This window comes from Rhinolophus ferrumequinum, chromosome 9, assembly GCF_004115265.2.
Source record: "Rhinolophus ferrumequinum isolate MPI-CBG mRhiFer1 chromosome 9, mRhiFer1_v1.p, whole genome shotgun sequence".
In the NCBI taxonomy this organism is placed as follows: domain Eukaryota; kingdom Metazoa; phylum Chordata; class Mammalia; order Chiroptera; family Rhinolophidae; genus Rhinolophus; species Rhinolophus ferrumequinum.
This window is the reverse complement of record NC_046292.1, coordinates 43347030-43362855: the sequence shown is the minus strand read 5'-3', so window position 1 is coordinate 43362855 and position 15826 is coordinate 43347030. Positions and strand designations below refer to the sequence as shown.

Here is a 15826-nt window from a genome sequence, read left to right as displayed (position 1 = left end):
CTTGGATGTTCCTTGTATAATTCCCATTCTTGCAATTTTTCTGGAAGTTTGAAATTATTTCCAAATGAAAGTTAACAACAAGCTTTTAGGCACCTATAGAATAGACATTAGATGTCCAACCTAAAGCACTGTAAGTCTTTCATTTAATAGCTGACATTGAATCAATTAACGTACAAGTTTCCCCTGGACTGAATGATCCCCAAGGTCTAGTCCCATATGAGATCCAACGACTCTCAGTGAAACATCTGTCTCTACGTTGGTGTTTGTGAAACTGCCGACTAAATAATGGTGGTATTTTGAAATGGAAGCTTCTAGTTCTGGTTGCACACGTGTGGGTTTTCTTTATTAAAAGACAATGCAGCAATGATACAATGATACCTAAAGGGTCTTGAATAGAAGCTGAAATGACAGAGGCCCCTGAGGCAATGACACAGAACCTCCTGGCATCGGCACCTGCAAGCTCTGTTCAGTCCCCTTTCATGATCGCTGCATACTCCTTCTGATGTTCAACCAGCTTCAGGAATACCTGATATTTCTTGTCATAATATCTGTGAGAGACAAATGAATATGTTGAATAATGTCAAACTGATATGCAGCTTCCCCTTACATTTAGCACAGGAATGTATCTGTTACGGTTTTGCGGATGCCCCCCGCCCCCCAGTTTTTGGATGTTTACAGCATCCTGAGCAGTGAATATTATTATCTGTAACTTACATGGGGTGTTATTATCTTCATTTTAGAAGTAAATGACATTTTCTCAGAGAGGCATATCTAAAACAGTATAGTTAAAAACCAGCAGGGCTAGGACTCAAACTCCGATTTGTCTGACTTCAAAGCCTTCCCTGCAATGTACTGAAAGGTGGAACACAGGACCTTTCACCTCCCAGCTTCCCTAAATATTTCAAATATGACTAGCCCCAGGTTTGATGACGGGCTTAAAACCACAGCCTGAGCTGGGACGAGACTAAACATTTCAATTACCCTTTGCAGATTCCACACCTACATTTCCGTTGCAGACTGCTTTATTTGGGAGTCAAACCCCATGAAAACGTGACTAATGACTTTCCTGTAGCTGTGCCTTGCCTCCCAGGCATCCCATAGTGGACCTTACCCTCCCTGCCTCTCCTGCTGACTCTTCAGCAGGGACCTGTTAGAACCTGATGTTGGCCCTGAGTCAGATGGCAGAGCAGCCCAATTCTGAAAGGGAGGAGAACAGCTAAGACAAATCATACTTGAAGACTTGCAACTTGGTCCATATTTCTCATGCTTGGGAGGAGATGATATGGGGTGGGGTGGGGAGGTTGATGAAGCCAGGGTAGCTAGCTGTCGTGGTAGATTCTGGGATGATCTCAAAGGAAGTCCTCATGAGGGACCTTTGGTGCAAGCTTGTGAATGGGGGAGAGAGACTCTGGAATAACTCTGGAACTTCTACTTGCAAACATGCAGAGCTAAATAGATAAATAGGAGTCCTCCTCCTCCAAACACTTCTACCTTAAGAATTATGGTAACTCAAGAGCTGTGATGGGGCAAACACAGCTTTAAGAGGTGGACGCTGAAGCCTAGCTTTGAATCACAGCTTAACCCATGATTAGCTGTGTGACCTTGTGTGTGTTACTTAATGTGTTGGTGCCTGAATTTCCCCATTTGTAAATGGGAATAATTATAGGATCGACCTGAAAAGCTGTGTGAATTTAGTGAGGTAATCTATGAAAAGCATTTAGAACACTACCTGGTTCATAGGAAGTCATATCAATGCTAGTTATGGTACCTACTTTTTAAAAAATTAATATTCCGATATTATCATCAATCTAGCTATATGTGGATTCTCCTAAAACCCGCTCTGTGAGCCACCAAATTCATTAATCATAGAATGGTTTTGGGAACAGCAATTTTCTCCTTTTAATGACACTTAGCATAATAACAACTTTACGCTAAGCAAGTTTCACTATCTGATGGATTTCCTAACTTTGGGATCTCAAAACTGCTGGAAGGGAGCTTGGGTCATTAACCCTTCTTATATACTTAAAGATTTCCAATTCAATACTGACAACTTTGCAGCAGCTTTGTTTCTTGGTCTTACTCTTTGTACAGTGTAAAAAACATGGGTTTTGTAGGGAGTGAGACCTGGGTGACTTTGGGCAACTTCTTGAAATGGGCTGAGCCTCAGCTTCCCTGCTACAAGAGGGTGGTAACTGTACCTATAGCCACAGAGTGACCGGATTGTAAACAAGAAAGTGAACATGGTACACTCCGTGAGCTGCCAAGTGCTAACTAATGTGAACTAATGTTCTTGTATGAGTCTACTATCCTGGAATGCCAAGAAATGCATATTTTCCCTTTTTTTACACACAGAAAAGAGAGGTCTTAAGCACTTATTTTTTCCTGTGCTTTTTTCAAATTTTTTTATTGTGGTAAAATACATATCATAAAATTTGCCACTTTCACCATTTTTAAGTATACAGTTCAGTGGCATTAAGAACGTTCACATTATTGTGCAACCATCACCACTTTCCACCCACAGAACTCTTTTCATCCTGCAAAGTTGAAACTCTATACTCATTAAACAATAATTTTCCATTCCCCCCTCGTCCCAGCCCCTGGCAATTACCATTCTAATTTCTGTTTCTCTGATTTTGACTACTCGAAGTACCTTATATAAGTGGACTCATACAGTATTTGCCTTTTGGTGACTGACTTATTGCGTTTAGAATAATATCCTCAAAGTTCATCTATGTTCTAGCATGTGTCAGAATATCCTTCCTTTTAAAGGCCGAATGATTTTCCATGGTATGTACATACCACATTTTGTTTATTTATCGATTGATGGACACTGGGTTGCTTCTGTTTTAGCTACTATGAATAATACTGCTATGAACTTTGAGTCTCTGCTTTCAGTTCCTTTGGGTATATACCCAGAGGTGGAATTTCTGGATCATATGGTAATTCTATTCTTAAGTTTTGAGGAACCACCACTCTATACATTCCCACCAACAATGTGCAAAGGTTCCAATTTTCCACATCCTCATCAACACTTGCTGTGTATACATATTTATATATAGGTATATATATAGGTATGTGTATATATATATATATGTGTATATATATATATATATATATATATACACACCTACATGTGTGTATATATATATATATATATACACACACACACGTATGTGCTAAAATATGAGGTCAGAAAATTAAGTTCGTGAACTTGTTGCAATGGTATTGCTAACCTTTTTTGATATCAGAGGGATTATTCATTATGAATTTGTACCAAATGGACAAATAGTTAACCGAGTTTACTATTTGGAAGTGCTGAAAAGGCTGCGTGTAAAAGTTAGACTACCTGAACTTTTCGCCAACAATTCATGGCTCCTGCATTACGACAATGCACCAGCTCACACAGCACTGTCTGTGAGGGAGTTTTCAGGCAGTAAACAAATAACTATATTGGAACACCCTCCCTACTCACCTGATCTGGCCCCCAATGACTTCTATCTTTACCCAAAGATAAAGGAAATATTCAAAGGAAGACATTTTGATGACATTCAGGACATCAAGGGTAATACAATGACAGCTCTGATGGCCATTCCAGAAAAAGAGTTCCAAAATTGCTTTGAAGGTTGGACTAGGCACTGGTGTCAGTGAGTAGCTTCCCAAGGGAAGTGCTTTGAAGGTGACCATAGTGATATTCAGCAATGAGGTATGTAGCACTTTTTCTAGGATCAGTTTGTGAACTTAACTGTCAAAACTCATATATGTATATATATGTGCATATATGTGTATATATGTGTATGTATATGTGTGTGTGTGTGTGTGTGTGTGTGTGTATGGGTGTACAGAGGGTGCCAAAAAAATGTATACACATTTTAAGAAAGGAAAACTGTATTAAAATTGTAATACTCAATATATACTGATAACAAAAGATGAATACAAGTCACGTTTGACTTCTGCAATTACAAGAGGTGCTCAAAGTGGTTACCATCAGCGTCCGGACACTTCTGATTACAGCAAACTACTGCTTGAGCAATGTTAAACAAAGTGTCCACTTGTATACATTTTTTGGCACCCCCCGGTATGTATGTGTGTATATGTTTGTATACATGTGTGCATATGTATGTATATATGTGTGTATATGTGTGTGTGTGTGTGTATATATATATATATATATGCAGGTGCATATATATATGCATATGCGTGTGTGTGTGTGTGTGTAGTAGCCATCCTAATGTGTGTAAGGTGGTATGCTATTGTAATTTTGATTTGCATTTCCCTAAACGACTAGTGACGTTGAGCATCATTTCATGTGTTCACTGGCCATTTATGTATCTTCTTTGGAGAAATGTCTATTCAAGTCCTTTGCCCATTTTTGATTCGAGTTGTTTGTTTTGTTGTTGAGATTTAGGAGTACTCTATATATTCCGGATATTAATTCTTATCAGATATATGATATGCAAACATTTTCTCCCATTCTGTGGCATCCCTCTTTATTCTGTTAATAATGCCTTTTGATGCACAAAATTTTCTAGGGCACTTTTAAGTGACTACTCTAGGACCGTGGATAACTTCGGTTTGGGAATAAAAATGAGATTTGGGATCCTCCTAAAAAGCGTATTGAACCATAGTTACTAGGTTATCCTTTTCATGATCCTGACTTTTAAAATCAACTGAATGCCCTCTCTTCCACACTCAGTCGGATTCTCCTGTGTGGCACAAACCTAAGTGAATGTTCCCTACAGATAATAATGTGATTTGAGTAGCTCAGAGGGAAACTGGCTCCCTTTCTACTTGCAAACATTCAGGCAGCCTGCAGATGGTGTGAGAGCACTGCGTGTGTGCACAGGAAGGCTCCCAGCTGACAGCTAGAAGCTAAGGATTCTTTACAAAAGGAACACGTGGATTTACTGGAAGAACTTAAAAACAGACTTCCCGCAAAAGTCTTGAAAGGATCAGCAAAGAGACAGGGAAGAATAATGTTTCTAACTTCAACAAAAGAGCGATGTTGCTAGCCCATGGCTCCCACCGTAAGGGGACGTAGGATCTCTCAGTGTTCGTGAGTTGAACTCCCTCACGTGAGGGCCAGTCCCTCTGACCCCTGTATTTAGAGAGGGCTTTATAGTCTACATTCAGAGGATAACAGCCCAACTCCATTTGGAAACCTTCTTTAAGAAAATGAAAATAAATCTGGTTGCTCTTCTGTGGACATTTCCAACTCTGTTAAATACTGATTGTGCTTTGCTGGGATCAGCACCTTTGCCTGTCTGTTATATAAGGTTGAATTTGCTTTTATGTCTTAACCTCAAATACTTTCCTAAAATTATAAAGGCCCTTGCACAACGGTCCCTTCATCATCCTTAAACTCACTACCAGTGACTTGATATAGGTCTTTTTCATCTCTCAACGTGGATTGTTGACAAAGCCTTCCATCTGATCTCTCAGCTTCTACCGTTAGGCCCTTGAATTCATCCTCGAAGTACCTTTCCAAAATCTGCATCTGACCAGGTCCCACCACTGCCAAAAGTTCCATATTTCCATTCTGCCTGGAGGATGAAGTCTGAGGCCTTTAGCATGGCCTCAAATTCCCCACGAGCTGACCCCACCTACACCCCACACACCCGCCATTCCATATCGCATACTTTGTATTTCAGAATTATGAGTTTCTTGCAGTTCCTTGAACATACCATGCTGTTCTCATCTTTATAACTTTGCATGTTACTCCCTCTACCGAGAATGTCCTTCCCTGTCTTGTCTGATGACAATTTCTTTTAAGCATTTAAAGTCAGCTAGACTTAAACTCCTCTCAAAAGCTTTCCCTCGCCTCTACAGGTGACATTCTTTTGTTTTTTGGGCCACTTTATCACCTGGTAATACTTCTATTGGAGAACTTATCCCTTGGTTCTGAAATGATCTTTGTGCGTAAGTCAGATTGTGTTTTAATCCCCTCTAAAACCCACCTAGAGGCTAATATGAGCATAATATGCGTTGAATATAGCAGGAGTTCAATAAATTAGTGTTTTAGGACATGGGGTTAAAATATTGATCAAGGTCATGGTGCAGCCCTCAACGCCAAGTGGTGCAAAGGGTAAAAGAATGGAGAGAAGCTACCTTGTCCTTTGAGGGAAGATTTAGAAGATCCATGTTTTAGAGCAGAGTACACCCGATTTGCTGCTAATGACCTAGAGAAGAGAACACTGACTTGTCTGAGAGATCAGAAGTGTGTATTAGACCCATAGGTCTGGCCCTCCGTAGCTTTGTGATCGGAGATAATTGAAAGTGACTTTCCTTTCTGGAACCTAGTTTTATCAACTATGAAATGAAAGGACTGGATTAGCTGACTTCCAAGGTTTAGTTCAGCTCTAGTGTTTGTATGTTCTCATTCCTTAGCATTGTGCATATACGGAATGTAAACTTACCTTTTATCCTCAAGTCTGGGAAACACAACTTTCCCAACTTTGCTCATTCTTGCCATTGCCTCCTGTCAAATGAAGAAAAGAACACAGAGCTGAGTAGGAAAGCTAAACCGAAGTGAGGCTTGTCATAGGCCACAACATTTAATTAGAATTCATTTCCCCTTAAGATACTCAGTTAATATATATTCTTTTCAACTTATTTTCACTAGTAATGGGAATAACACCCAATGAACACTAAAAGTTACACCTATGACCACACAGCCTGGCCTTCATATATGGTTGTGTATGGAGGCCTCCAGGGCATGAACAGCTAGAAGGTGAAGCTTTTGTGATCAGTCCCAGGGAGCAATGGGAGGAAATTGTTTCCCCTTCTCATTGCTGGACACCAGGGCTTCAGAAGGCAACGTGAGCACACTGTCTACGTAACTCAAAATAACAATAACCAAGTGGAAGCCACTCTGCATCTCTAGTGCAGGATGCAATATTTAAGACCTCTTCATTTCACCTTCAGCTTTCTTTCCAGAAGGCTTTCTGGAAATTTTGAGTACAGATATGAGACCTCTGGGCTGAGTGTCATTGACTTGAGTTCTGAAAGGTGATGTTGGAACATTCTTGTCTTTACAGTGGGACAGTCGGGCAGCCGGCAAGTTGCGGCATCTGAGTGGACATGGTTTAACGCGTACAGCATGAAAACCGATCATAGAATGTATTGGCTCCATTACAGGACCGAAATGGTTAGGGTCCTTGGGCAGCCTCCCAGTGCCGTTAAAGCTATGGGAAAGTTAGAGGAAATGGAATGAACCCAAACTTTGGAGCCCGACAAACTTGACTAGACAGATTGTAAGCAATAGCACGACAAAGCTCTTCGGAATAGGCCCTGTTTTAGGAACAGCTACTGGTCTTATTGTTCAGGATACCGTCATTCTGGGGTCACTTATACACAACTTCTTATTCCACATACTCATTACTCACTGTGCTAGGGATACAGCTTGGCATAAGACATACTCTCTGTCCTGGAGAAACTCACGTGCTAGCATGGGAGGAAAAAAGTAAAAAGCTGACTACCACGAAGAATATGAGGGCTCCTAGGTCTCTTCAAAACATTTCCAAATGGCCCCTGTCCATCTTTGCCACCTTACTGTGATTTTCACACACACACACACACACACAATTTACCACCAGTTTCCTTCTGACGTGCCATGTATTTACTGCTTCATGTGTTCCGTATCTGCCCTCTCCACCGCTTGACCTAACCAGAATGTAATCTACATGAGGCCACGGGCTTTTCTGTTTGCTTCTTAATCTCAGCACCTAGAATATTTGCAAAACATCAAACCCCTTCCTTGTGCCAAGCACAGCACTCAATATATTCAAATACAGAGATGAAAAATAGATGGGTCCTTTCATCGAGAAGCTCACCATAGAAAAGACATGTACCCTGATCAAAGTAGAGTATGATAAATAACTATGGTGGAAGCAGATAAACTTCTTTTCAATCATTATTCCAGGGTTAAGAAGCGTGAAAGCTTCTTTATCAGCTAGTCACTTACACATCTTTCCACTCCTGCAAGGATGCTTTACCAACTCTTCCCCAAGGAGGGCAAGAACATTCTGAACAGTTATCTGCCCACAATGGATTTAAAAGTGCGAAGTGGGAGACCAGAGTAGCAAACACACTGACAGCAGAAAAGAAATGGCATCCTTAGTGAGGAGATTTTAAAAAGTTATACAAAATTATTAAAAGGAAATCATGGTGAAAGGATGAAAAGTAAAACAAGGGCTGTCTGGGGTCATTTTGTGAAGGGGCAGTCACTCACATCTTAGTGAGGTTACTGCCATTCCACTTAACAAGGACATTTTCAGAGCTTGGCCTGCCCCAGCGTGTGGCAGAATGTTTGCTCCCTACACTCGGTCCTGACTCTCTTAAAGTGAACCCTGAGTCTCGTGAAGATGCCTCAGCAATCCCAATGGCCATCTGCGCCACTGGCTCGCTCTCTGGCTTTGTCCTCACTTCTTCCTTCAGAGTCCTGCTCTGCCGCGATCTAGGCAGGATCTCTCACCTCTTCCCCCTCCTCTGACTGCTGAAAATGCCTTCAGGGACTGTTCCGTGGGCTGTGCTCAGGCCTCAGGCTTGAGACAACATTCCAGAATTGCCTTCATGGGTGGGATCCGGGAAAACTTGTAGTATGGGAGGTGCTCCATAAATGTCACTTCCCTTCTCACTGTAACAGATGTGTGGACAAAAGGCAGACAGGGAATTCTTTCTTCCTTTCTTCAGATTCAGGTTGTTTAAGAAAATAAATTATTAAGAAACAAACACCAGAAATCGAGATTTCAAAGGTTTAAGAAGAGGATGTTTTGTTGCTCAGAAAAAGTACAGATTTAAGCAGTAAACTTAGCTCAGGTATTGTCTCCATGGAGAGGATTTTTCCAAATTCATCCCGTTGCCTGCCTCCCTCCTAGATGGAGTTATTTGCCCCACAGCGACTTGTGCTTCCATCGATCATAGCATTTATGACATGGCACCGCAACGCTTTGTTAGCACATCAGTCTCCCCAACTAGACTGTGAGCTCCTCAAGATAGGAGCTGTTATAATTATTCCCACTGCCAAACCCAGCATCTGGCATAGTGTATGCGTTCAGGGAATGTCTACGAGATGAATGAACTTGCGGATCATACGACAGAACGCTAAAATGGAAGTTTTGGCTGAGGTCTAAAGATGACAGACATAAGATACCAAAGTGAGCTAGAAACAGACCACCCTGAAGAATTTGTAAAAAGGGTGGTTAAGGACCCATTAATCAACTCTTAAACCTTTTATCCATATGGAAGGTTAGAAAAAGAGCTGGAGTTTTCGAAGAGAGCTGTTGGTTTATTGTGTATCAGGCCTCCTTGTAGGGAAAGGGGTGAAAGGAGGCTTCTCAAGAATTGTGTTTGTTCTAAACACAAGTTACGTAGGCATAATAAACATTGGATGAAAATACATTAAAATGTTAACAGGTTCAAAAGCATGGGTGATAATTATTTTTCTTAACTTTTTTGTGTGTTTTCTAAATTGTCTACAGCGGCATATATGGATTTGATAATTGCAAGGAAAAAAAGTACACTGCATTTAAAAAAAAAACACAAAGTTATGATTATAGGAGGCAGTCAAAATGCCTCGTGCTCACTCTTCTGTCTCCTGGGAGGCAGCGCTCATGACGAGTATTTGACACAATAAGGAGAATGCCCAGAGAATCAGTGCTGTCATCAGAAATAGCACTGCTGACTTTCCTGATTTCTCCAAATAATTAACATAAAAGTGAAACCTCATGAACCCACTGGCTGCAGTAAATCTGGAAATTACCGCAGCATAACAATATGGATTTATTATGGAAATGCTGACACGTGCTAAATATAGTCACCCCCACAATATATTTCTGTTCAAAAGGGTCTATTTGAAGTTGGCTTCAAAATTCATACTTTCTGTCAGCAGGCAGGAGCCGGACAACCTTAATTTGCAGCACGCTACGCTCTTTGTTTGAGAGTCTAGACAGCACAATGAATGCAGTGACTTTTCTCTTTCCTTTTTGCCCACACAATGACAGCTTTTTAAAAACAAAATATTTTGTAAAATAGCATTTTAATCACTCTTTTCTTTCTCTCTATAAGGCAGAGTTATAAATAAACCATGAAAGTTCACATTTGATCGTTACTTCTGAAAGCAAGTGAAGGGTTTCTGTAGGAAAAAATAGGGGCCCTGTACCCTGGGCATGAAAGACGGCATTCATGGGGTTTGACCCTTCCCTGCCGTGTCAAGGCCGAGCTCCCAGGGTGCACACACTGCTCACTTCTCTGGGAGCAGCACTAGCCATCACAAGCCCGTGTGGGCGCAGGAAACACCCACTTCTCATGCATTATGGCCTGGTTTGGGAGCTACCACAGGCTTTAGGCTACACTGAGGTGAGGTAAGCAGGGAAATTAGGTTAAAAAAAGGAAGGGGCTCTTGAGCACCCATGGGGAAGACGCAGATTCCATTGGTGGCAGACACATTAATCTGGGAAGCAGGGGGTCTGGTACCTTCACCCCTCCCTATGGGAAAGGGAACAATGGCCTTAAGACTTTGGGAAGACTATCAAGATGTCTAGAACTGGACAGCCAAGGGTGCAGCTAGCTTGGCCGTGTCCAGAGTCATGACTGGCAGGGAAGAATAACCAGGACCTGGCATGGTGGGCGCTATTATATCATGTGAGCTCTCCACAGGCAGGAACCAGGTCACTGTAGGGCTCATGTCTGGCACATCCCAGCCCTTACAGGTGCTTGGTGCATGATTGCCGAGTTGCTGAATGAAAGGGCCATGACTTTCCCAACAGGGACAGTGGCAGACATGTACTCCAGGGAGGGCTCAGGATGTGGCATTAGGATTCTGGAAGAAAAAAATATTGGAGGTGCCATTTATCTGATTTTCAGTCTAAGGAAATTAAACTTGACCAGCACTTAATATGCACATTGTCAGCAGATCCATTAGTAGGTCCACACATCAGATAGTCACGAGTCAGCTAAGATGCGTGAGGTTTCCTCAGAGAAGAACAGAGGAGATCTACCACACTGAGGGGACGACAGCATGGCACTTGGCTTCTATGTCCCCATCTGCCAGGGATTTGCTACATGTTGTCATTTACATGGCCCAGGGTAGTGGAGTCAAAGGCATTATGTGGTTTATTTACACCAACCCTTACAAAATCGACAAGTGGCTGAAAAAGATTCAGTCAATGGATTAAAGGTAATGGTGATAATTGAGATTCAAGTCAACAAGAAAATGGTGACAATTTTACTTGGTACTAGCTCTTCATATGATAAGGTAAAAACAACGCAGACCTAGTATACCTTTAGATATGCGTAATATTAGTATGAAGACATCATGATAGGCAAATATTTGAAATATTTTATTTCAGCTATATTTTACCTGTTTAGAGTACATATAATCTATAAGCTCAGAGCATGTCTATGCTTTTTATAAAATAAGTAAGTTTCCATGTAGTGAGGATGCAAGCTTGAACATTTTTTAAGTGATAGGATATATGATCAAAAAAACGTGGCATCTACTGACTTAGCAGACAATTCCCATGGCCACTGCTGTATTGCTGGTTTAACCCAAAGTTCCCCAAGTGCTCACTCTGTGCTGTGCCCTGTGCTAATCGCTTGATATACATGAACTTTTTAATCCTCAAAATGACTTTATGCCATGGAGATCACTGTCTAGATCCACTTTATGAATCAAAGAGTAACAGAGAGTATAAAAAATTTGCCCACGGTCATAAAGCCAATATGTAATCAAGACAGAATTCAAGTCCAGTTCCAGACCTTTGCTGAGTCCTACACTTAGACCCGATACTCCTGTCTTCCCTGTAATGCAAAAGCCTCCTCAGTGAGTCCTCCAGGCTTGAGTTCAAATCCCACCTCTGCTGCTTATTAGCTGGGAGATTTCTTGGGTGAGAATGAGTGAGTGTGTGTACATGTGTGAGACGTACCAGTACATTATATTTTTTTTTTCAGAGATGCTGACACATAGCTCTGAAATACATGAATCTGCCTTCTTGAGGAACTCTGACTCATTTTACTGGAAAAACAAGTTCACATGCTAATGTGTGGGCTGAGGCACATGACCCCTCCGCAGAAAAACAGAAAGTATAGCAATGTGATTTTCCTCCAACAAGCATTAAGAAATGGCTAGTTGTTCTTTTATTTATTTTGTTTTGTTTTTATTTTTGACAGAGTCATCTTTTGACTTGCATCTGGCATTCTGTTCTGTGTAACCTTTGTGCATTGGAGACAACAATGTTAATTTAGAAGGCGGAAGGGATGAGAGAGAGGAAAGAGTGGGAGAAGTCTTCATCATTAATCATGATTTGAAGACTTACACTTCATTTATAATTTTAAATTCTTCCTATCTATCTATCCAGCCAGCCAGCCTTCCATCCACATACACACACGTCGTGTTTAGGGTATTGATTACATGGGGGTATACATTTATCAAATTTCATCAAACTGGACATTTAAGATCTGTGTATTTCACTTTATGTATACTACATTTCAATTTAAAATTATAAAAGAAAAAAAACACTCTGTATATGTATACATGTACGTGTTGGTAAATTTATAATTTATTTAATTTTCCATTATATGCCTACCAAATGGAAATTAAAAAAAAAATAAATGCCCAATTTCTAATATTGACTCTAAAATGTACCTCCTATTAGTCGCTTGATCATAAAGGAGGGGTGGGGGTGTGGAGGCTCTGCAATTCTGCAGGAAGTGGAGATGCTAGTAAAAAGATACTAGGTTTTAGGGATAAATAGGCTTGGGATGGTATCCAGGCTCTGCTACTTACTGGATGTCTGAACCAAGCCTCAACCTTCCCATCTATAAAGTGGGAATAATAATATCTACTCATAGTATTGTTGAAAATTCCAGTATCGTACTCTCTGACTACCATCTCCTTTGCTGGTCTCCTAACTTCCACTTTCATATCCTAATAGCAGTCCGGGCCAGTCAAGGTGATTTTCAGAAAGAGAGAAAATATAGTGCAGTTATTAAAATGATAGATTCTGACTGTAACAGACTGCCAGAGTGTGAAGTTGGGCTGTATCACTTACTAGCTATATTATCACGGACAAACTATTGAACTTTATGCCTGTTTCCTTTCTGCCTAAACAATGGAGCTAATAATAGTAGGCTTCCTAGGACTGTTAGGATCACGTGAGTTATTTTAGGTACAGCACTTGGAACAGTGCCAGCATATAGTAAATGTTCTGTAAATTTTACACATTTATTATCCCACTAGCATGCAAGCTCCACGTGGCCAGGGTTTTTCTATTTGATTCATTCACTGCGCTAAGAACTGAGCCTGGCCAGAATGGGCAATCCATAAGTATTTGTTGAATGAATCAATGAATGAGGTAAATTAAATTTTATCTCTCTTGGCTGTTTTCACCCATAATACACAATCCTCTGACACCAAATGTGTGGGTGTTTTCTTAGATCCACCAATTCTCCAGCTCTCCAGACACCAACTGGGTATCCTACAATTCAATTTAATGTTGACACAAGTACCCAGAGGCAGCATCAACCCCATGTAAGGATTCAGTCGCACAGGACTTCAGATGTCAGTCACAAGTCCAGGCCCCCGGTACATCTGACTGACTAGCTATAATTAATCAGAAGTTCCCGTGACCAGCCTTCCCACCTACGATTTGATAACCGACTCACAGAACTCAGGAACACTCAGTTGCTTACTATGACCAGTTTACTTTAAAGGATACAACTCTGGACTAGCCAAATGAAAGAAATGCATAGGGCAAAGTATGGGGGTGTGGGAGGTGTGTGGTGTTTCTATGCCCTCTCTGCGGTGCACCACCCTCGGCTCTCCAAACCCTGCAGTTTAGGGCTTTTATGGAGGTTTCAGGCCATGAGCATGATTTGTTAAATCACTGGCCATTGGTGATGAACTCAATCTCCAGCCTCTCTGCTCCTTGGAGACGGAGGGTTGAGGCTGAAAGTTCCTACCCTCTAATCAGGCCTTGGCTTTTCTGGCAACCAACCTCTATAGCAACCAAGCTATTTAGGGTCCCTAGCTACGGGTCATCTCATCAGTATACAAAGGACACTCTTTTCACTCCAGAGATACCGCAAGCTTTGGGAACTGTGCCAGGAATCAGGGACAAAGATCACATATTTAGTTTTTGTTATATCAGAGTCTCTCAAACCTAAAAGCGGCAATGGACTCCCTTCGGTTTTTCAATGAAATTCACATTTTGTAGAATGGCCTAAAACTTCAAGATCGGTATCTCCAACCTCATTTCATGTCCTGTTCACTGTGCTCACCATGCTAGAAACGCACTGGCCGTCCAGCTGCTGATTGAACGTGTTAAGTTTACTCTTGCTCAGGGCCTTCCTGCTTCTCTCAGAAATATTTTCTAGGCTCATTGACTGTCTAGCTTTTTCACATGACTAAGTCCTCTTCAAAGATAATCTCGATGAGGCCACCTTTGGCCACTCCTAGCCGAAACAGTCCACTTCTTGCAAACATGATCATATTTCATGTTCTTATCGTTATAACCCTTCATAGCACTTAGCATGACCCGAAGTTATGTTGTTAATTCATTTGCATCCTTGTTTATTGCCTACTTCTTCCTCTGTGGCCCTCACCTCTAATCCTCCTTCCTGAATCTAAGCTGCATGAAGGTAGGGTCCTTGGCTTTCTTATTCCTTGCTGTATCCCTGGCTTTTAGCAGGGTATTAGTTAAACATCAGCTGACAGTATAAACTTACCGAATGCCTATTTTAGAGAGGCGCTGTGTATCTATATCATGCCTCATTTGATGGTCACAAACATTCAATGAAAAAGGTCTTATTATCTGAATTTACAATAAGGAAACAGAGGCTCAGACAAATTAAGTGACTTGCCTAAGCTAGTACGGGGCTCAGCTAGGATTTGAAACACGCTTTACCTCATGCTCAAGACCAGGCTCATTGCCTGAGGAGCTCGCAACCAATAGGTAGGTCGCTAGCATTAGTTCGTGACAATTTATCTCCCTCTGATGACTTTGGGGTCCTGTACAATCCAGTGCTTTATCCACTGTCAAAGACAAATTCAATTTTAGTCAGGATACTGTGCTTACAAAGGCAGGAAGGTACATTCATTGATATATAGAAAGATTGCGCGTATTAATTTTTGAAACAAACAAGATTACTGCCAGCTGTATGACCCTGAGTAAGACCCTTCCCCTCCCTGGTAGTCACTTTCCTTATCAGTAAAATGAGGGGGTTGGATTAAATTATTTCTGAAGTCTTTGCCAGCTCTGCAGTCTGTTGCTTCCGTGCATCCTCGTATGTCTTTTCTTTGGTTGACTCTCAGTTGACCAGTGAACCAGTTACTCCCAATGGCACATTTCATTAGCCCAGTTTTATTAAGCCCAGTCTGAAAGTGAATATAGACCCACTGTGTTTCCCCAGCAAAGTACAGTTTGGTTGCAATTCAATTACAGCAAACATGGCACAGGAGGGTAGCAAAAATATCAAGCTTCTTGCTAAAAGCATCAGACATATTACAGACTCCCAAACTACAAGCCGTCACCCCTCTAATAATCTGTTGTTGGTTGGAAAAGAAATGTTCCTGCTGATATTTCTGACTGAAAAGCCATCAAGGACTACAGTGAGCTATAACAAAAACAATAACAACTCAACAACAATAATACTGAGAGCTAACATTTATTGAGTATTTACTGTGGCCCAGCACTATTTTAAACACTTTACCTACTTTATTCCACCAATTGAAAGATGAAGAAAGCACACATCATTGAAACCTGTACTCTTAACCATGTGCTATGGAACAAAGGCTTTGGTGACGTACAAGGACAGACCGTAATTCAAATCC

General features: G+C 41.2%; 1 protein-coding gene across 7 annotated transcripts in view; it reads right to left on the bottom strand.

Moving 5' to 3' along the window:
* Positions 1 to 318: 318 nt before the first annotated feature.
* Positions 319 to 15826, bottom strand: part of FGGY (FGGY carbohydrate kinase domain containing) — a 393115-nt gene continuing 377607 nt past the window's right edge. For 6 of the 7 annotated variants that reach the window (XM_033115796.1, XM_033115797.1, XM_033115798.1 and 3 more), the window contains 2 exons: positions 6414 to 6475; positions 327 to 548 (listed from right to left, as the gene is read on the bottom strand). In XM_033115796.1, the coding sequence (XP_032971687.1) occupies positions 467 to 548; positions 6414 to 6475 (144 nt within the window). In that variant the 3' untranslated portion in view covers positions 327 to 466. Of the gene's footprint in view, positions 549 to 6413; positions 6476 to 15826 lie in introns of all 7 variants that reach the window. The other variant, XM_033115799.1, reaches the window with a different exon arrangement.